The following is a 27926-nucleotide window of genomic DNA, read 5'->3' as shown; positions in this document are numbered from 1 at the left end:
ATTGCTAATGGAATCTTTCAATGGCACGGAGTTTTCCAGCAGAAATAAGGGATCAGGACAGGCTTGTGACACATTACTAGATGCAAGGTCAATCGTGCTTCTTCAAATGGCAATCTGACTTCTAAGGAAAAAAATTATCCACCTACTTTCACTATGCTAAATGTAAAAAATGTACTCTTGCACTGCATTGAGAACTATTTGTGCATCAAAAATGACTAAAATGTATAGCTGCACCACAGCAGTATTCTGGTCCTATTGAAGCTAATTGTAAAACCTGTAATGCCTTCTAGAAGAGGAAGATCAAAACCTACACTTACAAACAAATCAGTTTTAAAATAAATCCAAGTTATAAGCATATGTTTCACTATAAACTGATTCTGTTGATTTTAGAAATCAAGATGTCAAATGATGTGTTTCCCTTTCTGTACTGTCCATTTCTCTTCAGGTATTTAGACACTGAGGGTCACGCTCATGCATTATGGGGTTAATGCCATGCTCAGGCCATTAGTAGTGAGATGACAAGAAAACAGAAGAAAAAACCCACCAACATTTATGTTAAACAAGACAGGAGAATTTACTGACTGAAGTGTCTTTATCTTCATGTTCATTTTTCATTTTAAGAGGTATAAGTGTAAATCATCATCATTATCATTTACAACCAATCAAAGCCTGGAAAGACGTCCGAAGCTCTGATTAAGGCTTTCCATGCACGATGCAGATGGGTTTTGTCTTGATGACAGATAAATCCCTCACTACTGAAGAATAACATCATGAGAGCAGAAGCCAGAGAAATAAACTGTGACAAAGAGAGTCAGTGATAGATGACCAAGTGAGCAAGGGACTGACAGCCAGGACATATGGATCTAGTTCTCAGCTCCATCACTGTCTGAGTATGTGACCATGAACAAGAAGCCTGTGAAGCCTGTGCATGTCCCTTCATCTGGAATGTCCATCAGACAATATGGATGTAGCACAAGAGCACGTTAGTATTCCAGAAAAAGGTTTTGAAATTTACCTCATGGGACAGGAAGATTTTTAAATGAAGATTTTTAAAACCATACAGGAACTGGGATCATCTGTGGCTATTGGTCAGTCACCTGATGTCCTGTATTTGTTAGAGCTGAACAGAAGGATTCTGTGGCTGCTGCATCTGGAGATGACATGTGAATCCTTGTACACTGATGATCAAGTATACAATTTCTTGTAGCTGGGAAAGGTTGGCATGATGCCCCTGCCTGGAAGCATTCAAGGCCAGGCTGGGTGGGGCTGTGAGACAACCTGGTCTAGAGGGAGGTGTCCCTGCCCCAGATTCCCTGGGGGTGGATCTTAAAGGCCCCTTCCAACCCCAACCATTCTATGATTCTATCATTCTATGATCCTCGTAGAGCCTTCAAATCCCACTGACCCAGTTTGCCTCCCTGTGTACACCACATACATTGAAACCATAACTTCCTAGAATCATAGAATTTATTGGGTTGAAAGGGACCTTAAAGCTCACCCAGTTCTACCCCTTGCCATGGGCCAGTTGCCCCCCACAGCTCAGGCTGCCAGGGCCCTTCAGACCTGGAGTTGAGCACCTCCAGGGATGGGGCACCTACAGCTTTGCTGGGCAGCTGTGCCAGGGCCTCACCAACAAGTAAAGAATTTCTTCCTAACATCTAAATCTCCCTTCTTTTAGTTAAAAGCCATTCCCCCTTGTCTTTTCACTATCAGACGTGTAAAAAAGTCAGTCCCTGTCGTGCTCATAACTCCTTGAAGTACAGGAAGGCTGCAATGAAGTTTCTCTGGAGCCTTCTCTTCTCCAAGTGAGCAAGCCCAGGACTTCTGCCTTGAATAAATGTTTATCTAGAATGCATGTACTTTACTATAAGCATTACTATACTAAGCATTACACTGCAGATACTCTCTATATATGTGCATCTTTATGTATGTTTTATTCAGCAACGTGAACAAGAATACTAGAGCAGATGAAGATGTTGTTGCCTTATATATGAGGAGCTCACCAAAGCTATCTGTTGTCCACTGGGTTCCAGAATCTTCTACTACTTAGTTTTTCTTGCCACTGTTTGCAGTCGAGAAAGGTCTTGATCAAATTCACAGCCCCTATTGTGGGAAGCCTTCCTGTGTCACAGTGAATTTAAATGAAAAGTCTGCATGAATAGCTAGCATACAGTCTCTGCAAAATGGAACAAACCAGCTGCACAATGCCAAGAATTGTCAAGGCATGTGGTTTGGAAAACACTACAATGTAAGTTTATAGCTGCAGCTCAATTCATTTCCTGAGAGGAAAGATAATGCTGTAGAAGAATGGATGCTATATGGTCCCTCTCTATATGGCAGAGATTCATCTGTTAGGAAGTTTATTTCATTGGCATTCTTGTTGATCAAACTGCTCAGTGCAAGGCTGCAGCAGAAAGAAATTTCTTAAATTACTGGGGGAATAAATTAGCACTCATAACATGCTTTGAAAATTCAATTGTTTTCTATAGCAAAAAGCAAGTCCCTCAGTGTATATAGAATCCCATTCCACAGACCATTGTTTCCTTCCTGCTGCTGAAAAATAGCTTAAATAAAATCCTACGAGTTTAATGCTGAATACGTGTGCGTTTCATTGCTTTTAGAGCTTTTCTGTAACTTTTTTTTTTTTTTTTTTTTTTTTAGTTTCTTAATCAGGAATTTAACCCTCGCTTCAATCAAATTTGCATTCATGAGAGGCTTCATGTTATACAAAGTGCATTCATGTGCATCTGCCAGTGAGCACTGCGTATCTGTGGAAATAAAGCATCTCAATCACATTCAAGCTTTGTTTATCCATGCCAGGTAAATTTTGGAAACGCAGTGTATGCGAGTGTTTCTCACCAAGATAAAAAAGCAGTCTGAAGCAGTTTGAAGGCTGTTGTCAACCAACACGAGGTAAAAATGAGCAGTTTCTTGGCAAGTGTCTGCATGGCAGTGGGGAGACGGTGGCTGCAGAGAAAGGCTTATTTTTACTTTCGTAAAGAAGCAATATATGCCTGTTGCCTGAGGTGTATAAGCTAAAAATGTAAAATGAAAGAAATAAGTGAGAGGGTCCATGCAGTAGCAAGAGACAAAAGTCTATATATGTGTGTGTTTTTATTTCCTATGGCATGTGTGTCTACATGGCTATAAGCATACAAAATGCTGTGAGCTTGCTAAAAATAACTTTTCTAAAACCCCTGTCCTATCTCCTCCGTGGCCAGCAGTGGGAGACCCTATTGGCAGCTATTTCTGTAGTCCATTTAGAAACGAGACACCACGACACAACCCTGCTTCCCTCCCCATCTCGTGCTTTCTTCTAGCCAGCTGTGAGTATGGGAATGCCCGTCTTTGCCATCTGACCTGTTGTGTAGCCCAGAGCAAGGGACGTCTCCATTTCCCTGCCTACATTTGTCCCTCTTGCACGTAAACTGTATTGAGAGAGTACTGTGTAAGGCCCTGACATGTCTTCAAGCACTCTTCAAGTCAAGATAATAATTCTATCAATTCAGGACCAAGAAAATATCTCTTCTGACAGTTCACACACAGCTTTATGGTTTTGTCATGACCCTCAATCCAGCACTGGTGGGCAGAAGATAGATGTACAAAGCCCAGGTTTATGTGGCAGCTCTGTCCCAAGGATACAGTGGGAGCTGAGCCACAAGACAGAGGCAGAGTGAACTCAGGCAAGTTTTTGTCCAACAACCTTCAGTGCAAGACACGAAGGCCCTTTATTTTGTTGTGCTTTTGAACAGTATTAGGCAGGAGCTGACTTATTTTGAGTAAAAATCTGCAACCTTTTCCATCACAGTGAGTTCATTCAGTTAAGCTCACTGTATGCTAGCTTACGGGCAGTTCGTGCTCTGCCCATGCTCATACAACAAGCTGTAGCTCCCTAATTCTGAGAATTAGATTAGTGGACTTTGTTGCTGCCTCTTTCATTCACCGACTGATACAGAGACAGGATTCCCAAACAAGCTACGGAGAATGGAGAGGGATTCCTTAAGGAATGTGAAGAAACAGAATAAAATTCCTCTGGTGATCAGAAAACTGGAGCCCATCCTGATGAGGAGCCCCACTTACTTTCTCTCACTCTGGTCCAATGTCAGGAAATGAGATCTCCCACAGACATTTTGAATCAGCCCAAAGCTGTCAGACTGCCCAGCACCCCATGGTGTGGGAAAGACCTTTCCATGTTTTGTTTTCTCCTCCTACAGCTTCCCTGTTCTCTATCAAGCAAGCACGGACCATACATTTGTTTTCCCTATTGGTGTCTGCCTCCTGGGGTACTGCTGTGCTTGCACACCTTGACTTCAATAGCTATTAGTTGTCTATTTCTCCTCTGATACAAAATTAAGTAGTGTCTGCCAGAAGGTTTAGAGAACTGGGACACTACACGGTTCGTAGATACAGAAACCAGCAATGCCCTGCCCTTTTCCAAAAACAAGAGGTATTATTTCATCAGCGTTTACTGCAGATGAATAAATGTAAGCAATCTGTTCTGCAGAAGAGCCAATAAAAATGATTCCTATTTGGGCCGATCTAAAATTTTAATACATTTCAGATGAAACTTTGGGTTGTGTGTTTTTTTTTTTTAAGAATGTATTATGTGTAGTCAAGCAAACACAAAAGGAAATTCACACTATAAAAGATTCTTTAAAAATCTCATTTCAATAAATCACTTTCTTATAAATGACTTTTTTTTTTTTTTAAATCAAAATTGACTATTTTGAAAATTGGACTGAAAAATTGGACTGTTCCTGTGGAAATGAAAACGTTCTGTGACAGCACTCACTGTCCTCAGTAAAAACACGATTGTAAAAGCAAAATGTTCTTTTCACAAGATCATATTTGGTGCTTTTATAGCTTTCTATGTTTCCAACAGGTTGGAAACAGAGTTCACTGCAGGTCTGAAAACCTCACACATTATTTATTCCATCTAGCTGCAGTGTCAGAACAAGAGCCCAGCCCTGAAATTCTCTTTCCCTCTCCATTCTCCGTAGCTTGCTTGGGAATCCTGTCTCTGTATCAGTCGGTGAATGAAAGAGGCAGCAACAAAGTCCATGCATCACCTCCAGCTCTTTTCATAATGCCGTCATTCATGGTGGGTTTGACTCCTGACAATTCACGATGCAAGAGCAAATGAACCAGGCTAAACAGACTCACTGGTGCTCTTCCTGGAGCAGGGCTGATGAGCACACAGACCACAGACATATGTGGTCTGTGTATTAGGAAAAATATTAGGAAGAGATTCTTCTTAGAAAGAGTGGAGAGGCATTGGCACAGGCCAGGGAGGGGGTGGAGTCATCATATCTGGAGGTGATCAAGAACCATGGAGATGTGGCACTGAGGGACGTGGTCAGCAGGCATGCTGGGGATGGGTTGATGGTTGGAACAGATGATCTTAGTGGTCTTTTCCAATATTAACAGTTCTATGATTCTGTAAACACAAATGGAAAGAGAATTTGGAGTGTCCTCCACCTAAAGCCAGCCTGAGATTCCCGAGAGGGCCACAATATGGGAGTAGCATCTACACGAAGACGGGATTGAGCAGTAGTGATTACAAGACTACCATTTTAAAAGACAAAATAACTCATTTTTTGGAAGAGCTGACACAGTTAACTGTATGCTTAGCTACTGTCTTAGCTACTAAGATCCATTTTTATCTTCTGCTTTTTCCTGTGTTTTTGATGCCAACGCAGTGATGCCTGGGTGTTTCAGGAATGCCCACACGGGAGTTTCTGAGAGCTGAAATAGGTTTGGTATAGGTATCTCAGCTCCTGGGATAAGATGGGTGCTAAAAGGGAGCGAGGTTTGTGGGGCCTTCACATTATGGGTCTGGGTTTTTTCGTAGGATGCTCTTTATTAAGACTAATGGAGAACACGCCAATCCGAAAGGAGAGAGAACTTCATTCTTCAGCTTGGTGTGGGTGAGAGGCCTGTCAACTCCTCAGAAAACGCTGCTCTCACGGCTCCAGCAAAGGCCTCACTCGCAGGTACGTGGTGGGCAGCACCTGGGGAGAACACCAGAGAAATGAACGTGCGGGACGATGATGTCTTTCCACGCGTGCACTTGCGGGGCCGGCCGTCCCCCGTCCTCAGGCAGCCGGTGGAGGCGGGGCCCAGGCGGGCACCCCCGTTCCTCCCCCGCCGGCGGCTGAGCCCTTAACAGGTAACGGAGGAGGGGCGGCCGCCGCGGGGTCGGGCCGGGATCTGCTTCCTGGGTTTCCTTTCGCTTCAGCGGGGGCATCGCGGGGATCGGGGACCGCCGCCGGGCCGGGCCGGGCGTGTGTCCCGCCCTGTGGGCCGCGCCCTCGCTCCCCGTGCCCGCTGACGCCGCGTCCCCGTCCGCAGGTCCGAGCCATGGGGCCGCTGTGCGGAGGGGCGGCGGGGCGGCTGCTGCGGGCGGCCGGGGCCGGCAGGAGGCTGCTGTTGCTCGGCGCCGCCCGGGGCAGCGGCAGCCCGGCGGGAGGGAGCCCGGCTGTCCGCCGCGAGGCCTTGGCCGTCAAAAAGCGAGGCTACGACATCACCAGGAACCCCCACCTCAACAAGGTAGGTGCCGCTTCACACCGCCCTGTACACGCCGGGTGATGGCGGCGGGGTGCCGGCCCGGTGTCACCCTGCGACGTGAGGTTTTGGGTAGGGAACGGCGGGTGTCTGGAGAGGGGCAGCTGGCGGTGAGGGAGGGACTGCTCCAGAGGGAGGTGGGCATGGAGCAGCCTGCCCGGGGCAGCGGGCACGGCCCCGAGCTGCCGGAGCTCATTGGGTTTGGATAGCTCTATCACATGTAGGGGTGGATTTTGGGTGGTTCTGCACGGAGCCATCGGATGGGCTCAGTGATGTTTGTGGGTCCTTTCCAACTTGAGATACTCCATGCGATGTGCTGGTGGCTATCTGTGGGCTGTTGGCAGAAGACTTGAGTAGTGGATGCCCTGACCATCCATATTTCCATCCGTGTCCATCTCCAATGCCCAGCCCTTGGGAAATGCTCAGGACCTCTCTCTCGCAGTGTGTCAAACTGGGCAGAGCTCAAGGCGAGTTGCAAGGGGTTGCCTCCTGGTTTGGTGTTGACTTTGTCCTTCGTAGCTGATCGCCTCGCTTCCATCCACCCACTGCTGCTGTGGTGCTGGTAGTGCTGCAAGAGCTTGGATTGGCCTTCAGCGTTTGCTCCAGTCACCCAGTGAACGAAGGGTCAGAAGAGAGCACTTCTTCTAAAAACCCAATACCAGCCTAGTATATTTCAGTATTTCAAATCTGCAGCATGGTGTAGATAGTTGATGGGGCTGTGGCTACTGATCTGCCTCCTGTGTCATTCTCTGGGCTGTAGACTGGATTACAACTTCTATTTTGTGTAGTTGGCATCTCCAAATGCCATTGCAGCATTCCCAGAGGACAGAGGTGCACAATGACACAGGATTTTATTGAATATGGAGCTACTTTATAGGCAGTCTCTTTGAATCATTAGACAATAAATGTCTGCAAGGCTGAAGAGAAGAGGAATTTCCAACTGGCTCTTAATGCTGATGAATTATTGTTGCTTACATGGTTTGGAGAGCTTTTTCTTCAGTATTTGCCTTGCTCTCTTCATCATACAATGGTGGTTGGAGAATAACATACCTAATGTTTCTAGTGGCATTATATGTAACAGCTTGAACTGAAACATTAACGCTTTGACTATTTCTCAATATAATAAAATGATAACATATAACTGCGGGGATCTATCACATTTCTTAAATTGATCTCACTTCCAAGGAAGGACATTCCAAAAAAATCTCTCATTTTGTGCCTTTCTAAAGCATTCATCCCATCACTGAAAGGTAGCATTTCTCTTTAACTGGAATTTTGGTCTGTGTGGAAGAAGGAAAGAAAACTACTTCTGTTGGAGGTAAAATAAATTCTGGTGTGCTCTGTTTCTCCCACCTGGATGTTTGTTGTTAATGTTTTGTTCTTGTGTCAGCACAGGCCACACAGCCATCAATATGTCATCATCAGAGCATTCTAGTGAGAAGGGATAAGGCTGACATCTATGGTAAGAGATACGCATAGAGAGATGGTGCCCCTATGTAACTATCATTACAGTAAACATAAGGTGCTCTTCCCAAACTTTTCCAAACAGGCTTCTCTTTGCTGTTCTTAACAGTTCAATAATAACAGTTTAATAAGGAATTAGCTGCGTTCAGCTGAAGTGGGATAGTTCAACCAGTCTATATGCGGTTGAGGTATGATTGATGGCCATTTGTTCTGCCTTGCTGCAGTGCTGTAAGACAGAATTGACAGGTTTTCAGCTATTGTGATCCCATCACATAGCAACTACTGATTATATCTCTAGTTGCTGGGAGTCATTGCCATTTGTCTGAAATGGACCTTGCTTTTATCTAAGTTTTCATCTGATTGAAGGCTGCTCTGTAGAGGATAGTCCTCACATCTTCCTCAGAACATCTGAAAATGTTTTTTGGAGAGACACTGGGCAGCATGTGTTCTGCTGCTCTATTCAGTGCACTGACTGCTCAATGGCTTCTGTGTGAAGCTTAAAGGGTCAGTCTAAAACTATGAAATATGTGGTGGTTTATTCAACAAAGTTGACTGAATCCCTCCAGCAGAACCACAGATGGATTAACAGTGTGAGGTTATTGATCCAAGTCTTTCCTTGACTGCTGTGTCAAAGTTGCTTTTGTTTAGATGTTGAAGTCACTGCTGCCAGGTCCTCTCAGATATCCTCAATACCTGTAAAAGGAATCTGTCTTCTGAGAAGCTCATCTGTTTTCCAGACCTACCTGAGAAGGAAAAAGGAAAAACTGCTGGTGGACATAAGTTTGCAGTTATTTCTTTTCTTTGCTCATTGTTTACTCTGTAGTTAGTTGGATTTGTAAGAAATACAAGCACTATAGTAAGCAGAGATAGCAAATGACTTTCTCCTGTTCTTGAATTATTTGGCCAGTCTGTGCATTCTGCATAAGATCTTTCTTGACTAGGATGCTTTGGGGAAAATTTAGAGGACAAAATTGACTTTCAGTTAAGGCATGGCTGGGTTCCATCCCTGGGACTTGGTTCAGTTATCAGTTATGTCTCAGACTTTCTTTGGACTGGGAAGGTAATGTGCAAGGAAGTCATGTAGCTTAAATCATGTGGCAGTAGGAAGATGCTGGGAAGACAGAAGCATCTATGCTCCCTCTGTGCTGATGAACATACTGCATGTTTCTGTGTAACTCCAATACAGCTCTTCCTTGTGTTTTGGACTATTACAGCCCATGTGATCCAAGGGCAGGTCTTGGGAATTCTCAGCATTCTTCTCAGGATGACTGTGGTCCTAAAAGGCAATTGCAGTTGTTCTCAGCTGACAAAACAGCCACAGAAATAACAGAAAGGAAGAGCTTGTCACAGGTTTTAATCAAGCATCTTGTAAAGTAGTTCCTTTCCTGCCTTTGAATGCTGCAAAATTGGAAATGCTGAACATTTTTTAAAACATCAGCCACAGAGAACTGGTGGGGCCACACTGTGGGGATCCAAGTGCATGTTGGTTCCATTTACTGAAAGCCTTGGCCATGTCTAGGTAAGAGACCTGCTGCCAGGGCAGCAGTACCCATTGTGACCCATTGGGACACAAGCCTGTCTACAGCATTGAGGAGAACTATCTTAGCAGCTACCTTAGCACATCTTATCCGCTTTGTATGTTTTTATGCACTATGCACTATGGAAAGCATCATAATGAATTATCAAAACAGAATTACCAGTCTGCAGCTGTAAGAATGAAACTTTCTGAAGAATTGCTGTGGGCTTCTGCAGCAGAGTTGAAATCTACTGTGGCACGGCACACATCATTGAGATGCAGGTTGGTGTGTCCTTCAGCTTTCTGGGGATCAGAATTACACAAATCAAGGGTTCTTTGAACATGGTGTCAGTAATTTGCCATTGCAGCTGAGACGAGATGATGCAGCCTTGCACGTGGATGAAATCATCCTAAAATTAGCTGGATTAGTGAAATGATTGCATTTAGACAAAATTAGCAACTGGTACAAGGGCAGTGCATCTGAAATGCCTGTTGGCAAGGTCAAATCAAGGCAGATTCTTCCTTCAAATTATTAAATCTTTTCCCTAAATCCAGATAGTTATATTCTTACAACTAAAGTTTCCTGTTGGCTGGTTAGCAGTCTCAGTAGACATTTACCCACTGTGGGTTTTGAGTGGCTGTGTGACTCCCAGCATTTGTCGACTTCCCATCTGCTCGTGTTTTGCAGTGTAAGAGTGTGAGATGGGCAGAGTTTAGAGACTGTCCTCTTATTTTTTTTTTCAGGAGTCTGTATTTCAGCAAAGTTTAAAGGAGACCAAAAGTGAATCGTTGCTGTTTGGGTTGTGGTCTTCCTGTTTGTGGTTGGGTTTCTGTTTGGTTTCTGGGTTTTGTTTGCTGTGGGTTCTTAAATACACTGAAGACACACTTGGCCTAGAGAGTCCCCACACAGAAAATAATGAAGGACGGAGGGTGCAGGGGAAGATGTCCTACTTAGCTGTGCTATTTACTCACAGAATCACATGATAGTCGAGCTTGGAATGGACCTCTGAGTCCGTCTGGCCCAACCCCAGCTCAAGCAGGTGATCTGCAGCACATTGCTCAGGTTTAATGTGTGGCTTCAGTAGATTCAGTTCATTGTCTCATTTCCGGATCTGTCACTGTCCCTGCTTAGAGATATAGAGATGACATAGAGATGACATGAAATGTTTCAAGATCTATAGATGAAATATGCTAAGAAAACGTAAAAGCATTACTGTAATGTAATGGACTTATCTTCCAAGTACTGTGCATCCTAAATAAAATCATAAGAGATGAACTTCTCTGCAAAGTCATTGTCCTGGACCTGACATGGCCCAAAGCTGCTGGAGTTCAGGGAGCATTTGGACAACACTCTTAATAGTTTGGATTTTGGGTGGTCCTGTGTGGAGCCAGGAGTTGGACTCAGTAATTCTTGCATGTCCTTTCCAGTTTGGGATTGTGAGATAATAGCCTGGTCATCAAATCAAGCCCAGAATAAGTCTGTTGGTGCTCCCAATATTGGCACCAGCATGCAATAGTCCCTTTGCTTCCCCAGCTTGGAGCCCAGCCCCTCTTACTATTGCAGCACCAGGCAGCCCTCTGCCTTCCTGTCCCCCAGCATCATCTCCTGCCAACAGTTGCTCTCTTCTTTGGGATCCTGTCAGTGCCTTGAGAGTAGAGCTAACGTGGAAGAGCTTGGAAGAGCAGAAGCAGCTTAATGCTGCTGAGATGAGTGGAGTGCCTCTGCCTTTTTGTTCATGGAATCACAACCCTGCAAACATCAGTACTTGTTTTGCCTTTGGTGCCTGTAAATGCTATGAGGGGCTTGGAAGTACCTCTCAGGCAGATTTTATATGTGCTGGGTTTATGCTTGTGGCCACCATAAGACACTAAAAGGAATAAAATCTGACTTGGACCGAAGTACTTGTTCGCTGAGCAGTTTATACCATAAAAAATGCCTTTAAAATTGCCTTTAAATTGTGGAATGTTGTGAGTTTGGCAGCTGCCTATGCTGCTTTCCTTCTATCTTATGGTTTCTCTAAGAGAAGACTTAATTCTTAACACCACGTGTGTTTTGGTGTAAGGGCAGAGCCAAGGCTGCCCGTAGCTCTTGTTTTATTGGGTGGGCTGGGCTTCTTTTGACGCTTGGGTAAGAATGACATTTAACTAATGAACTCTTCAGTCAGTACTGTGAAAATTGATCTTGGCGCATTTAAAATAGATCCAGGGCTGAATGTTACAGCTCGTTCAGCATTCCCATTTATTACATCCAGTGAAATGCATGGCAAACCTCCAGCTGATTGCTTTGGATACTGAAGGTAAGAGTAAGTTCGTTACGTGTGGGAATGGTCCTGTAAGCACTCCTCACTCCACTGCCTCCAAGCCTTGCCCTGCATGAGTAGCAGGATGCTGTATGAGCTGGGTTCTTACAGAGATATATTTCAGCATCTTTGTAGTGTTTTGTGGCAGAGGATGACCTGGAACAAATTCAGATTGGCTTGATTTTGAATAAATGGAACATAAACTGAATTCGTCTTTGGCTTCTCTAGTGGCCACCTCCAGAGGTACACTTATCTGCTGTTACCAGTGTTAATTCAGAGCTGAAAAGGAAAGGTGAGGTCTTCAAAGAACCCAGCACTTTATCAGAATCAAGAAATGGAAACTGGTCAGCAACTTCATTGCTTTGATTTGAAGCCTGCTGGCATAAGGAGCTGCTTGCCCGGGGTCTGGACTATTGGGTCTCAATGCTCTTGTCTCTTCTTGCAGGGAGCTGGACTCTGATCTTTACAGGCTCCTTCCAACTGAGGATGTTCTGTGAAGTGTTCCCTAGTGGATGGGACCTAAATACCTGAAAGGCCTACAGACTAATGTCACCTTTCTTACAGAGTTCTGCCTTAGTAAGAGGAGCAGTGAATTGTAATTCCTCTATTTTTAGGTATCATGTTGATAGAGTTTTATATAAAAATAACTCCACTTTGCCTCAGCTTTGTCACTTGAATTATACTGAAAATGGTTGAGGGTCAAAGTGGCTTTTTTTAAGGCTTGTGGTGGACTTGGATAGGGAAGCTCATTTTATACATTCACAAAATGACCTGAGTTGCATAGTTTGACCTTTAATCTACTCTGTCTAGTTGCATATACTTTGCTTCTGTTCTATTTCATCAGCTGACACAATCAAGCACAGCACACAATTTCTATAAATGAGCTTGTGTGCAGCATGCCATGGGATGTAAGAATTACAGAAATTTAGAGTACAATACATGGGATTCAACACAATAAAAATAGTTTTTCATATTAATGCACAGCACTAATATTTTTGCCATATTCTGTTTATATCTTCACACTCCCCTCCTTGCATCTGTAAACAATTCCTACGTCTCTGCTGAACCTTAAAGTAACCAGTTAGTTTTCCCTTTAATAAGAAAATAAACTGGAACATAAGTCATGTTGCCCTTCTGTAGGCACACCTTGCTGAGGGTCTGGTGCCCTGGTGCTATTGCACAGTTAGGACTTATGCCTGAAAACATCTGTGTTACTTCGCTGGTTTCAATCCACTTCAAGAGAACAAAGAGACAAATGGCTGTTTTAATTACCCTGGGAGTTTTGAGTCATGGAATCACTGAGGTTGGAAAAGACCTCCAGGATCATCCAGTCCAGCTGTCCGCCTACCACCACTGTTTCCCACTGAACCATGTCGTCCAGTGCAACATGAGCATGCTTTTGATTTTTAACCTCCTCTTTGAGGCCTGGACACTTGCTATCTCTCCCCAGACAACATGACATTCTGATGAATGACTTAGATATTTTCAGCTTAATAATATTTTCTCTTTTATTTTCTAACCGCAAAGCTTTTTATAGTTCTCCATACCATACACAAAGCTTGGCTGTAAACTAAGCAGACTTGGTTCTGACAAAGAAAATAACACCAACACCAAAGTTTTCTGTAAATCAGACCTTTCTGCTTTGCTTCCCTTTGCAGCTCTTGTTTCAATATGTTGAGAAGGGGTTGATGTTCTATGGAACTGAATTTTCAGTGAATTTCTATATTCTGTATAAAAGGTCAGCATTTTTTTTTCTGTGTCCAGTTTATAAAGTGATAAGGCTGTTTTGTAATATGTCCGTATGGATTAACTGTGTTCAGCCTCATAAAGCACGCAGTTAGGGCCGTACTGTGTTTTGCAACAGAGGAAGAAGTTGGTTATTTCACATACAGCAGTGTTCTGGACAAGGCATCTTGAACTTTAACTCTTTGGCTTGGCAAATGGATTTGTCATTTCCCCAAGTGCTTACATTCATTACAGAAGCTATTAAGCTTTGTTTAATCTTCATTTCTAGGGTTTGATGTTAAACCTGCAGGTAATCTTAACTATGGTTAGCTGCAAATTAAATGTCATTTTTGAAAGTGTCTGCTTTATTAGGGCTTCTGTTTTCAGGGTGGTCTAAGCAAAGGCAGGGGCTGGAGGGAGGGGCATGTTTGTCAGTAGGCCAGCTGATTTAGATGGAGGGGAGAAGAATGTGAACAAAGGGATTTTGATGTTCATAGCCCCTCTTTTAGCAATTTTATCATATCCCCCAATCAGATCAGATCCGTTGGTTCAACTTAAAGACAAAAAACCTCAACCAAACAAGAAAAAAACCCACTTTTTTTCTGGTGAGCCATTTCTTACCCTAGAGGTAACTAAATGTGTTCATGTTGCCTTTTGTGTCTATAGCTAATTGCTGACACAAAACCACATCTTCTCTAAATCGGACCTTCATATCACAGTTGTTGGAGGGACAAGGGCCCCTTCTTTTCCTTTTCATGAAGGTGTCTAAACCTGGCCATAAAATGAGCCGAATGACAGCAGTTGCCAGCTGCAGTAGTAAGTCTGAATCCTGTGAAAAGCTAAATATAATCTAAAAATGTATAAGCTCTTCCCTACAGGTATGAATTCAGCAGAGTTGTAGAACAGTTGCTGGAGAATTGCTTTTGACATTGGAAAGTCAACAGACACTTCACGTTGGTTGCCCCAGAGCTCATAAGGAAGGTGAGCTTGGACAGATGAAGCAAAGATAGAGTATCACAAAGTGAAATCTCCAACTATGAGAAATACTCATAGTTCCACCAGAATAATTTGGCAGTTTTGGTGGTTTCTGGGTGAGAGATGGGATTTTTGCATAAGGATCTGAACATGTATGGAATGATCAGGACATGAGAAAGAATTGAAAATTCTTCCCTCTGCCTCTAGCGGACAGCTTGGCTTGTTGGGTGAAAGCGGTGGGAAGCAATGAATGGGAGATCAACCATGTGTTCCACATACATGTGTCTACAGAAGTCTTCCAAAGCAGAAGTTAACGCTGATCCCAGTGCTGATGGCTTGCTTTCTGCAGAGTCTGCTATTTTATATTCACTAGGGATTTTGCTGACATTGGCATCTTACACGCTTCTCAAGTACACCATGTTCAAACACAAACTCGGTTGCTTAAAGAATAATAAAAGTGGTGGGAGTATTTTTTGCCTTTAAGTTTGGAGCATTTTCAGTGCACGTACCAGTGGGACTTGTTTTTCATTTCACATGTGCAACCCTTACGTTTGGTACACTGCCTAGGTTGTGATGTGCAGTGGTATTTATTAGAGGGAGATGCGTGTGACATGCCTTTCACTTAGTGTGCTGATGCCAGCAGCTTTTACAAGCTTATATCCAGGGAAAAAAAAATGTTTGGTATGGCACAGAGGTCTCCCTAAACACTGCTGTTTGGCTTTCAAAAGGTGGTGTAGGCTTAACCCGTTGGGGGGCTTTCCACCGGTTTGTCAGCTTTGCATCCAGCCTTGCTAAAATTGAGGAATGGGAGATTATTTGGTCACGGAAGGATGAGATTAAAGATGGTGTGGTGTGAAATTCCACTTTGTGATACTCTATCTTTGCTTCATCTGTCCAAGCTCATCTTCCATTTGAGCTCTGGGGCAACCAACATGAAGCGTTCTGTTGACTTTCCAATGCCAAAAGCAATTCTCCAGCTTGCAGGCAAGGAATACTGGACTTCTCAAGAGGTGCTGAACAAAAAACAAGTGCACTAAGTGAGACAGCATGGAGAGCTCGGGTTTGCCCTGCAGAGTCCTTGTAGCATCTTCATAAAACTTACCCAAGTGCCTTTGAATTATGACCTTCCAAATGTCCATTAGTCAAGGGTAACTGGAATTTTGAAACCAGAATGAATGCATGGCTGATACTCGAGCTGGGCTGTACTCCCTAAAGGCAAGTAGGTGTTTTGGGTTTAATGTGTTATAACTTCAAATACAGTTAACTAAATCTTTTGTCATATAAATAGAAAAGAAGCGATGCAGAAGTGCTGGAAAGGAGCGGCTAGAGTCTGGCTGCTGCTGGAAAATACCTCTGGTGTGTTGGCCACTTATTAAGAGCTAATTACATTTTAAAGATAAGCCTTAATGGATTTGGCGGTGAGAGTGCAACTGTAATCAGATCTCGTTGTTCTGTACCAGTGCCTTTCAGGTTGCTATGCAAGGTCAAATGTCCCATTGACTGGCAGCTGTACTGCTCTGCTTGTAGGAGAGTAACTGGCATTTGGTAGAGTTGCAAAATGAGTTTCCCACTGGAGCCAAATATAAAAAGTATATGAGAATCAAACAGTTTCACTGCCTGCAAAGCTGAAAACCCTTGTAGCATTTATTAGGATTTCCAGCAGGGAATAAGGGATATTAATCTTGTTTAACTTACAGGACCGTAATATTTGCACTGCAATTTGTAATGCAGAGCAAAATTGTTCAAGCAGTGTTTCCTGAGGAGCAGCAAATTCAGTAAAGTGGGTGCTTTTAACCTTTTATTTTCATCAGAGGAGTAAAGCAGTTCACAGAACCCTGATATTCAACAGTGTTGGTGAAGGGAAGAAGAGCAGAGAGTGTGGTTACAAATTGAAGAAGCAAGGAGTAGCTGAAACCTTTCATGTCCTTTTCAGAGTCTTTGTTTGGCATCATTGTTGTTTAATCTCTGAGCTGTGCCACTGGATCATGTGTGCTTGTGGGAGGCATAAACCTCAGTCTTGTTGATAAATCAGTCACTTGGTCAGTCTTCTGCAGATTTTCATTTTCCTAGTGTTGCCAGACGGCACTGAGGTCTGAGCTGACTGCAATGAATGCTGATCTGGGCCCCAAACCAGATCCACCTGAAGTCCTGTGAGCCCCTGCTCTTTCACTTTCTTGGTAATTTTGGGATCTCAATAATTTTGTTTATATGTACATATTGAAATGCTGAACTTCCTTGGATCCAGAATGTACTGCCCTATCAAATACATGCCAAAGTCTCCATGTTTTTCATCTTTCTGAAGATTTGGAATTTGGTGCAGGCTTCAGGTCAGTGCAGACGTGTGGTTTAGTTTGATGGCAGGTGGATAGTGGTGTTGGCAGCCACAGCTGTTTGATTGCCCAGATTTCAGAGTGTCCCAAGGGGCTTTTCCACAGCAAACTTCTGGTAGCTCATTACTGCATGTCAGCAGGTAGCTCACTGGGAGAGGTGGGATGGAGGATCAGGGAACCAGCCTGGGCCCCCTGTGGGTTTTGACTGCAGCAAGGGTGTTTTCTGAAACTAAGGGATATAAGTTGGATACTGTTTCAAATACCAATTTATGGGAATGAATAGAACAAATTGCACCTTCTACAATCTTTGTCTTCTTCAGAGTTGAAATGTTGGATAAAGAGATGTGTGTTTCCATGCATGAATATTACCCCTTCATGTGTAATGGATGCTGATGTGTCTTTCATAAGTTGGCTCCCATATCTCAAAGATCTGATCAGCTGCACTCTGATCTGTATTGGTAAAAACTGTCTGATAATTATTTTTTTCCACTTCCCTTTTCTGCTCTCCCTGCTGCATCAGAACTGCAGAGCAGGTCTGGAGTTACTCAGGCTCCATCAGTGATCAGTAGTAGTTCTTCCATACAATAACTTGCTTGCTTTAGCACAGAAGTACTAACAGTTTGTGGCTGAGAGTAACATTTAAATCTCTCTTCTTTTGTTTATGCAGGCTACATACTGAGAGCTCTATCACAGTGACTGAGAGGGAAGGACAGGATTTCATTCTTCAATGCAAACCAACCCCCCCAAAAGGGCTGCAAAGAATTGAAATCAATCTGAAGAAAAGCTATTAATAATTCTTTTCATACAACCTTACCCTGAGGCGGTTGAGCTTCTAAGGCTGATCCTTAAGAATGTCACCGATGTAGTGACACCATCTCAATGCAGGCGATCGTCAGAGCAGGTTGAAAGATCTCCTCTTTGCAATGCCATTCATTTCTCAGAGCACTGTGTGTGCACTGTGGTGATAGGTACTGTGCAAACACAAAAGGGAGACATCAGACACCTTTCTGAGACACTTGTAACTTTACTGCAAAATGTATAATTTAATATGCTGGAAAGCAGTATCTAAAATATTCTGTATACCAAGAGCTTACATTCTCCTATCAAGAGTTTGTGTTACTTTGCAAGGTTCTTATGTTTGCAAGCAGGCTTTCTCTGAAAGATGAAGTACCCCTTGGTGAGACCTATGTGCTGAGCCTGTGCTTGGCTTGCTGTGCCCTTGCAAGTTTCTGCAGCACACTTCTGCTGCTGCTGGGCTGTGCATGTGAGGAGGGTCTGACTTGAGTAGCTCTTGAGACTAACTTGCATCTGGAAAAGATGGAGCTGAGTCACATGTGCACTATGGCCACATCTGGAATTGCCATGCATCTTGCATCTGCTTTGCATATTATCTGTGCATATGCAGAGTTGCTGATCATCTTCTGGACGCATTGGATGTTACATCCACTCACAGATTAACTCTGCATGAAGCCTGTAGCTCTGAGGCAGCTTTTGGATGTTCCTGGGGCAATGGGCAAAGCCCATACATTTTGATCCCCTACAGAAAGATCTAGGTGGAAATGATGAATGTGCCTTGAGATGCTGGTATATGGGAGAGTAGATCTGAAATTTCATCCTTTAGAGAGCAAATCTGTGTGGTTGGTAATACACAAATGCTAGGTGAAAGAACAAGGTAATAGAATTTTTAAAGATACTATTGCTCCACAAATTAAAAAACATTGCTATTATGTAGAAACATCACTTACATCAATAATTTTCTGTAAGTTAAGCCTGAAGTGGAAATGATACTTTTTCACTCCAGGTCAATTCCTTCACTATTCATTCTGCAGAGCCAGTTGGTCAGCTGCCATATTATAGCTCCTCTTATCTCTGCCAGCAGTGATCTCAACCATAGCATGTTAAAGCACGTTACATACCAACTGCTGTGTCCCATACCTCCCATCAAACAGACAACATTTTATAAAATGAAATGCATTTTGTCAAGTATTTCCCGAAAGTGAAGTACAAAACAAGCTGCTGGCAAGCAGATGTTCAGCTGATTAAAACTAAAAAATATTCCTAGAACTTGCATATCTTTTTTTTTTAATTAATCTGCTTAGTTAATCACTTGTAATTTCTGTCTTTATTGTGGGGCGATTTAAAACCTCCAGTCACATCGTGTATATTACAAACCTGCATACATCTGAGGTAATTACTTTGTCTGCATTGCTAATGTAATAATTCAGGGAGAAATAAGGTAAGCTGAATGCTCATGCTTTAAACTAGTGGGACAGAGAGCTGAGTGTAGTCTGCTCTTCCTGCTGCTTAACCATCTTACTGGGCAGATGCTGCAGCCAGTGATTTCTTAGAAATCCAGAGATTATTGGCCTCATTTTCCTCTCATTTTATTTAATGACACCTTCCAGCAATGGTCTAGGACTAGATCCAAAGCAGATTGAATTTGATGGGAAACAAATGAGTAATTGCAGCCCTTTGCTGTAAAGTATTCAGAGTTGTTGTCTTACTGGCTTCATAACATTTAAGAAAGTGCTTTGCTGAAGTGGGGCATACGTTTCTGATTTAGTATCCCTCTGCTGTAAGACTGAATATTTCAGTGTCTTCTGGCCAAAGTCTATCCGAGAAGTGGCAGTACAGGAGCACAGCTGGGCTGTAAAGTGAAGGTGATGCATTTCTGCTCTGCATTCAGAGGAAGAGAGAAATAAAACAAGGATAATATTGCAGTATCGTTGAGTACCAGACAGAAGAAAAACAACTGTAAAAACTAACTAGACTTGTAGAATGAGGTTCAGACAACTTACAGTGTCTCCAGTTGACATCTGCTTTACTGAATAAATAACAGAAAAAACTGAAAAAACTTAACTGAAAAAAGACTGAAAACAATAGTCTACAGAGTGACAACAGTCTCTTCAGGTGTCAAAGCTTTTAAGTGCTGTAAATTTACTCTCAGCTTTGCAGTGTTGATGTGGATTTTTTTTTTCATTGATTCATTTTCTTCTTTTAATTCAAAAGCATATTGGATGAAAGAAAAGACGTAAGTTAGGCCTGAGACATTATGACTGATCCTTGTGAATCTCATCCTGCATTCTCTAATGCTAGCATAGGAGTTTGAGCTGTCCTTCCCACCTTTGATGTCACTGCATTTGATTGAAGTACGACTGATTAAAGAGGGTTTGGAGCTGGGGTCTACCCCGAGAAATGGAACTCAGACCTTTCTCCCTCCTGTGGATGCGTGGTAACCCAGAAATAGATGTTGGGTTTTGATTCGTCTTGGTACAAAACGTAATATTCTGATATGTTTGCCATTTTGGTTTCTACTTATCTTTGCCCAGCTCCCTTGCTCCTCAGTTTGGGAAGTTGGGGGAACCAATCCAAATGTAGCAGTAAGAAGGAACATGGTAAGTGTTGTCTGCAAAATAGAACAAAAGGAGTGTAAAGCCTGCAGCTATGGCAGACTCACTGTTTTCAAGATGCAAGGCCATTCAAAAGCAGAAAGACTGTGCAGTCCTTGACAGAAAAAATGTTGAGATCAGCAACATTGTGTGATTGTTTTTTGATCCTTCTGGAATTCAGATGCAGTACTGAGAGTCAGGAGCTGGGATACAACAGGGTGTATTCCTGACAGTGTGTTCAGAATGACATGCAGGGCCCATAAATTCTTCTGAGATCTGGTGGGAGAATTCACTGGTTGAGAGATCTGTGAATAATATGAATGTGGATGACCTGGTTTGTGTGTAAATCCTCAATTGATTTTCTATGAGGAAAAATAAGCTCAGAATGTTTGCTTCATGCTGGGTCTTACGGTCTTCTAAGACAAATGTAGTGTAGAAATTGGCGGCTTCTGGAGGAAAAAGTAATTTTTAATTCAAGTTATTCAGGTAAACTTGGAGTTTGCAGAGCTGCTTCCTTCTACTGGGGAAAGCACAAGCACCAGGACAACTTGCATGCAGATGTTTTTATTGAGAACTGCATAAATGGGATGGAGGGGTAACTGATTCTATAATCTTGCATTTAATAGAAAGCTATTTTAAAACCATTTGCACTGGTGCACTGTAACTCATCGCAACGTTGTAATCTGCAATAAGATTTTGAAAAGTACAAATTATATTTCTCCAATGGGATCTGGACAGTTTTAGTATAACTTGGGTACTCATCAAAGTAGAACTTCACATGATATTTCTCTGAAACTGCTTTGTTTCATAAGCACATGAGTGTGCCTAGACAATGATTTCTGGCAGATTCTGGCCTCTTTATGCTGAGTCCTAATTCACCCCTGCTGTTCTCTGAAATTAAAACCTTCTGATTCTCTTGCAGGAAGAGGTGTTCCTATTGCCATCTGCAAAATATCAGCATCTTCTGCATCTTGCTAAAATTCTTCTGGTCTCTCTGTACTCATGATTTTTAAAGAACATTCGAGGGCAAATTCTTATCTTCTGTCAAGCCTAGAGGTTAAGAAACTGAGTATGTCTTGTCATATAAGCAATCCATTCAGCAGGCATCGGTTCATTTACTGTTTCTTATCAGCCATTAACCCACGTTCTTTTTATGGTATTCTGCTGGAGGAAAAACGATGTTTGTCCATTTGTGTATTAGCCCATCACTTCATGCACCTCCATGTAAAAACGTCTCTGTAAAGCAATAGCTCAGCTTCCAAAGGCTGAGTTTCAAACAGTACAATCTGGATGTGTTTGCACATTTTCTTTTAGCGCTCTCCTTTTACAAATGTTGAATGTAGATCACGAGTGGAAAGGCTTAGGGAAATGCATTCATAGCTTTAAGCCTGAATATACCTTCTGTGTGTAATTTGCAATACTTCTGAGAATTCCAAAATATTTCATGTCATCAATACAACCTTGTTTTGAATATGAGATTCTTGTCGGAAAAGGATTTGAAGATAACAGTAAGATAAAGAGGTGGGAATTAAAAATCTCTGTCTTCTAATAAAATGAAAAGAGTAATACCAAAAGCAATTTGGTGTAGTGCCTGTATTTATATTGTACTTGAGCTGGCTTTAAGCACTCCTAGGACCTGGTTCTCTCTGCTCGCTTATTCTGGTAAACAGCCCAACTTCAGATTATTCATGAAATTCCAATGTCCTTGAGCAGACTCTTTTGGGGAGAAACACATGTTGCCTCCTCTGTAGGCACTGTGTGTCTCTGGGAAAATAGTTGAGAGAAAAGCATCTGAACCTCACAGGGACCTGCTGCCCCACAGCAGATTGGCATGTAAGAGTTTACTGTGGAGCTCTGACTGTATTTGGTAGCTTTCTGCAGTCACAGCAGCCTGATCACCCTGGAAACCTTCCCTATAGGGCTTTAGGGGATAAACCTTCCCTAGGGGCTTTAGGACAGTCAATAAAGCAAGCCTTGAACCTAGCTTTATGGCAGCACTTAGAAAAGTATTTCAGTTTCTGAAATCTTTATTTTATAACATTTTTATTCCAGTGAGTTTGCTGCTATATATCTTTAAACCAAATGGAAACGCTCAGAATGATGAAAAGCTACGCTGATGCTTTACATTGGAGATGGGAGTGAACTCTGCCTAGTTTTCAGGTATAAAATGCCCTGTAGCTGCAGTGCAGCACACTTTGTTGGCTCAAAGATGCCCCGTTCATTCTGTGTCAGCAGCCCTCTGCAGCAAATTCGTCCAGGAATCTTGTGCCATGCTGAAGTCAGGGTGAGGATCATTCTCTTACACTTTACTGATATATCACAGGAGAGCAAAGGTAGAATGAATACACTCAGTCTTGCTTGGGACTCTAGTGTTAAAGTAACCATTTTGTAATAGGTTATTCTTTATGAGTAATACATGAAAATAGGATAAATTCGGATAAATGCTTGCAGAAATGCATGAAGCTTGCCCACATGAGCCTCATGAGGAACAAGGCCAAATGCAAGCTGTTACACAAGGGTTGGGGCAATCCCAGATATGTGTACAGACTGGGAGAAGTGCTCACTGAGAGCAGCTCTGCAGAGAAAGACCTGGGAGCCCTGGTAGAAAAAGGTTCAGTGCAAGCTAGCAATGCTCATCCACAGCCTGGAAGGCCAACAGTATCCTGGGCTGCATCAACAGAAGGGTGCAGCAGTGCAAGGGGGGGGATTGTCCCTCTCTCCTCTGCCCTCATGAGGCCCCATCTGCAGTATTTCATCCAGAGCTGAAGCCCCCAGTACAGGAAGGATGTGGAGCTGTTGGAGAAAGTCTAGAGGAGAGCTTTGAAGATGATCAGAAAGATGGAGCACTTGTTCTGTGAAGAAAGATTGAAGGAGTCGGGATTGTTCAGACTGGAGAAGGCTCTGGGGATACCTCATTGCAGCTTTCCAGTACATAAAGAGAGCTTATAAGCAGGAGGGAGAGTGACTTTTTATGTGGTCTTGTGGTGATATGGCAAAGAGGAATGGTTTTAAAGTAAAGGAGGGAAGATTTAGATCAAATGTTAGGAGGAAATTATTTACTTAGAAGGCAGTGAGGCCCTGGCACTGCTGCCCAGAGAAGCTGTGGATATCTCATCCCTGGAGGTGCTCAAGGCCATCTTGGAAGGGACCTTGGGCAGCCTGAGCTGGTGGAGGGCAACCAACCCATGGCAGTGAGATTGGAATGAGAAGATCTATAAGAGACCTCCCAACCCAAGCCATTCTATGATTCTATAATTTAATTTTAGTCATTTTTTAGGTGTATTTTTTCTCTTTGCCTTCAAATTTCTTGATCATAATCAAAATCTACTAGAAATGAGACATCTTTACTACACATTCAGTGAGGCCATGCAGGCTGTGGAAGCTGCTGAGCAGCAAAGCCAAAGCCCTAAAAATTAAAACTGGGATATTCTCCATGTACATGAAAATAACAAAGGTTAAATTTTAGGTCGTAACTCTTCGTGTCTTTAGAAAATATTCTGGAGTCTAGCAAAACTGTGGGCAAATACGCAATTACTGAGTGCTGCCCCTTGACATTTTCCAAAAGACAGGACTCCAGACTAATCACGGGATTACTTAAATATTTGGTCACTACGTTACTGTGTGGTACCTGATGGATTTAACACAGCTATTTCTTTCAATTCAACATTAAAAAGGAGATTGTCTGCTAATGCTGACAGTGTTCTGGTTTCTATCCTCCTGGTTAAAATTAATCTACCTTGGATTAACGAGTGCTAAAGAATCACTTGAGAATAAATGGGTCTGTTGTTCCATGGCCTCCCTTACACAGAAGATTTGGTTGGGTCCCACGGCAGAAGCTGGTGTGATGATGAACATGAAGAAGTGAAATCACAAATGAGATCCCAGCAGCACTGGCCCATAGTACACTCCCTCTTCTTCCCCTCTGAGAACTTAAAATGGGGTGGGAATTTACAGTTAAGTTTAAGGTTTTAGAAATTTTCTATTCATCTGGCAACCATTTCAGCTAACAAGAGAAGAAGAGAGGAAGAAGAATTTTTTTTTAATCCAGACACTTCTTGCCACAATTCACTGGATCTCAACATAACTGTGATGTAATCATTCACAGTTTGCCAAACCTTCCAACACGTCTAGAAAAACATGAGGAACATGCTTGATTTCAGTTGAGGATTTTCCCCTGGAAATATTTGTTTGTCTTCACTGTGTTTTGTCAGACATCAAGTTTTGGTGGTGCGATGGTGATAGAAGGGGTGTTTGGAACCTTTTGACAATTACTTGAGATTAATAACATAAAAGCTCTTGGGGAAGTGGTGGCCAGAAGTCATTTGTAATTGGCTAGAGCTTTCTGGGTGTGATGCCTACAAGGGTTTTAGGCTTAATCTCTACAATCAAAATCAAATATGATGCCTTATTTATCTCAACATGCAGGTTATCTGTCAGATCTCAACTGTTTGGCTGCTGGCAGCCTTCCTTAGGATATTAATTGACAAACTCATCCCAACGTTCATTTAAAACCACAGCTGATGGTCTGTTTGGCTGTGTGAGCTACTCTTGCTGACATAATTAAATGTTTGCATTCATAATCTGGTTACGGTCTCTTAAGCAGGCTTTGTAGCAGGAGTTCATTCCTGTCTCATGGTAACACTTCAGTCAACACTTTCTGTGGATGGGGCTGCTTGGAATGTTGTGTTGTACTGGATTCCTGCTTAGTAGAATATCTAGAAATCCCAAATGAAATACAAACAAGCAGTGTGTGTACTAACAAATCTGTGCGAGACATTCTTTGCCACAAGGCCAAGTCGCACAGTCTGCATCCATACTGCTAAATCCTTACCCTCTAAAGCAGGCTGTCGTAGTTCCCAAATGGCCAGTCCAAATGTCACCAATACAACAAGTGACTGCTGTAAAAGCTTTGGTGTTTTTGGGAGGCATCATGGGTTTTCAATTAAAATGTAATATTGGTAGTTACCATGTTTAATAATCAGCAGCTGTTGTGCATGTTTTTAATTATTCCCCTACAGCTGTCTTTAATATAATTTAGTATGAAAACTGCAATTCTACTTTCCATATTAACACAATTTTGTTCTTATTAACAAAGTTCTCTTTAGATCTCAAAATACGGACAAGGGTTTTAATTGTGTGAGTGATTTACCTTACCTGTAGTCTTTTGTTTCACATTACTATTTCAGTTTTTCAGCCAGTTAGCTTCATACTGTCTTTTTTTTTTTTTACTTAGATGACCCTAGATGCTCATTTCTTCTGTTGGCTTCTTGGTTAGTGGCTGGTGCATGAATTCCAGCATGAACTGCTTCAGGATAGAAGTAGAATTTCTTAGAACCTTCTAATTCTATTTTTAAAATCCAAAAATGCAAATGCATCTCAAATTGCTTCACTGTCCCTGATGATGTACTGGGTCATGTTGGTATGTTGGTTTGGAATAGGATGTACCACAATTAAATCAAATTATTTGCTTCCGCTTTATTTTTTCTGTTACAGTGTCTTGCTTTATTAAGGCTTACAAAATGGCGGCTAAAAGTTTAGAATATCAAAGTGTTGTGATCTATTTGAGTGTCAGTACAACTCTACTTCCCCAAGCCTATATGTCTGCATCTTTTCTGTGGCCTGTATGACAGCTGCTTGCTGATTTTCACACTAGTGTAAAGCTGAGTCAGACTTGAAAAGCATGCATTCAGCAAATGGGAATTTCCCACCCGCAAATTTGTAAGGAAATCTTTAAAAATTATATTTCTCGTGGGCTACCTCAGCACTGGTGAATCATAAGGAATTACAGCCACAAATTGCAGCTTGGTTGAATGGTCTAGAAACAACAAAAATTTCCAGTATTTGAAGAACAATTTGTGACTCTGAAAGCTTATTCATTTTTATTCTGAGTGTAATGATTGGCATTGCAAAGCTCTACTGGAGTGACTGACACATGCCAGGAGCTTGTAATTCTGATGAGAACAGCAACGCATACGGGTGATACAGAAATGGTTAATGCGTTTGCTGAGTACTTGCAAGTGGAGGCTGTTCCTTTGGACTGGTGTTTCTCAGCTTTCATAATAACCGTTGAGGAGGTAATTGCAGATGACTTTATTCATGTGTATTGATCTTTTTAGTTTTCAAACTTTATTATTTAAAATATTCCACAGTATCACAGAACTTCGGGGGCTGGAATGGGCCTCTGGAGATCACCTAGTCTAGCCTGGACCTGGTTCTGACCCCTGGGGAACATCATTAGCAACAGGAAGTGGTGGAAGACATCCCAAATCCAAGACAATTAGTCTGATGGACCTCCAAAAAGTAGCCCCAATAAATTGTTCTTCATCTTCCTTCCAAAAGAAAGGTCCTTGTCAACAGAAATGTCGTGGGTTGTGTTCAGAAATGAGGTAATGGATATCGTGAAGTTAATGACCCAAATTCAGAGGGAATGTGAAAATTAGCTCTATGTTGCTTCAAAACTTTCCCTTCGTCAGTGGTTGGACCTTGCTGATTTGGGCTCTGAGTGAACACTGGAGAATTTTCGGCATCTATGAGTCCTGGACACTGCTAATTTGTTGAGTGCCGTCAAGTCTCCTTTCTACAGAGAAGAAATGTTTCTCTATGAAAAGTGAATAGAAAGTTTTGGGACATTTCTGGAGACACATCACATTCATTAAACCCCCAAGTAAAGCTAGCTGCCTCTTAATGCTTAGCAAGACTCAGTTCAGAAGCATTGTCAGGAGTTTGGGGAGAGTTTAGGATACCTCTGGCATGGTAATGAAGGAAGCATGCTTTTTCTGAATTTAACTTTAGCACTTCAGAAAGGCATTCAATTCTTAGACGCATTAAGCGTTCTTCAAGAGGTACTGCATTTTAATTTCTACCTTGTAGGGTTTGTAAGACATTTGTTTTGACTGTTTACATGAGGGAAGCATGCATAAATCCAGTAAGTGCTTTTAGCTGGCTGCATATAAACACATTCGAGTGCAGGGTGCGATGGGTTTTATGTTGTTTTTTCCATAGGGTGCTTGTGCACTGCCACTCTTCTCGGAGACGTCTCACAGAGCCCCTTTTTGTACAGTCCTTCTCTGGTTGAAGTTCCCCTACTACTGAACTTTCAGAGTCATGCTGATACATTCGAGTGTTCTCTGTGTACATCTCCAATAAAGCTCTGGAAGGTGGAGCTGCTGTTTCACCTTGTTTTCTGTAGAGTAAAATTTCATTCTGGATAGCCTTGCAGTAACAGCAGCATTGTACTCCAGCAGTCTCGTACCTCAAACACCCTCTTTCCTATTCTATTGCCTTACAGTGTGCTCATCTAAAGCCATTTAGACATGCATCCCTGTCCTCAGGGATTCCACAGCACTACCTGCACCATGCTTAAGATGATTTCTTTGGCTATCTGTTGTGGCTGGAGCTATGTGCATCTCAGTTACAGAACATGCTCAAGTCAGTGCAGGGAATTTTGGCCAGTAACTGATGCTAGATGTTGCTTGGCTTCATCAGCAGGGCTTGGCTGGTCAAGCTGACTCTGTTATGTTCTCCCTCCACCCACCCTTGGATTTGTTTTCCCCCATTCCACAGCTTGGAAATGAAAAATCCAAAAGTGAAGAAATCTCAGAGATTCCACTACTTCATTCCCAGTGCTCTGTCCTTAGGAAGTCCAATTCCCTCTGCATAATGA

At 42.5% G+C, this 27926-nt stretch overlaps 1 protein-coding gene across 1 annotated transcript in view; it reads left to right on the top strand.

Moving 5' to 3' along the window:
* Positions 1–6360: 6360 nt before the first annotated feature.
* ME3 (malic enzyme 3) overlaps positions 6361–27926 on the top strand; it is a 113971-nt gene continuing 92405 nt past the window's right edge. Inside the window, exon 1 of the mRNA XM_042862485.1 lies at positions 6361–6549. Coding sequence (XP_042718419.1) covers positions 6361–6549 — 189 coding nt within the window. The remainder of the gene's footprint in view (positions 6550–27926) is intronic.

Source organism: Lagopus leucura, unplaced genomic scaffold (assembly GCF_019238085.1).
Source record: "Lagopus leucura isolate 7727_CA_CO unplaced genomic scaffold, USGS_WTPT01 Super-Scaffold_702, whole genome shotgun sequence".
NCBI lineage: Eukaryota > Metazoa > Chordata > Aves > Galliformes > Phasianidae > Lagopus > Lagopus leucura.
Note: the sequence above shows the minus strand (reverse complement) of the source record. Positions and strands in the feature narration are given on the sequence as shown.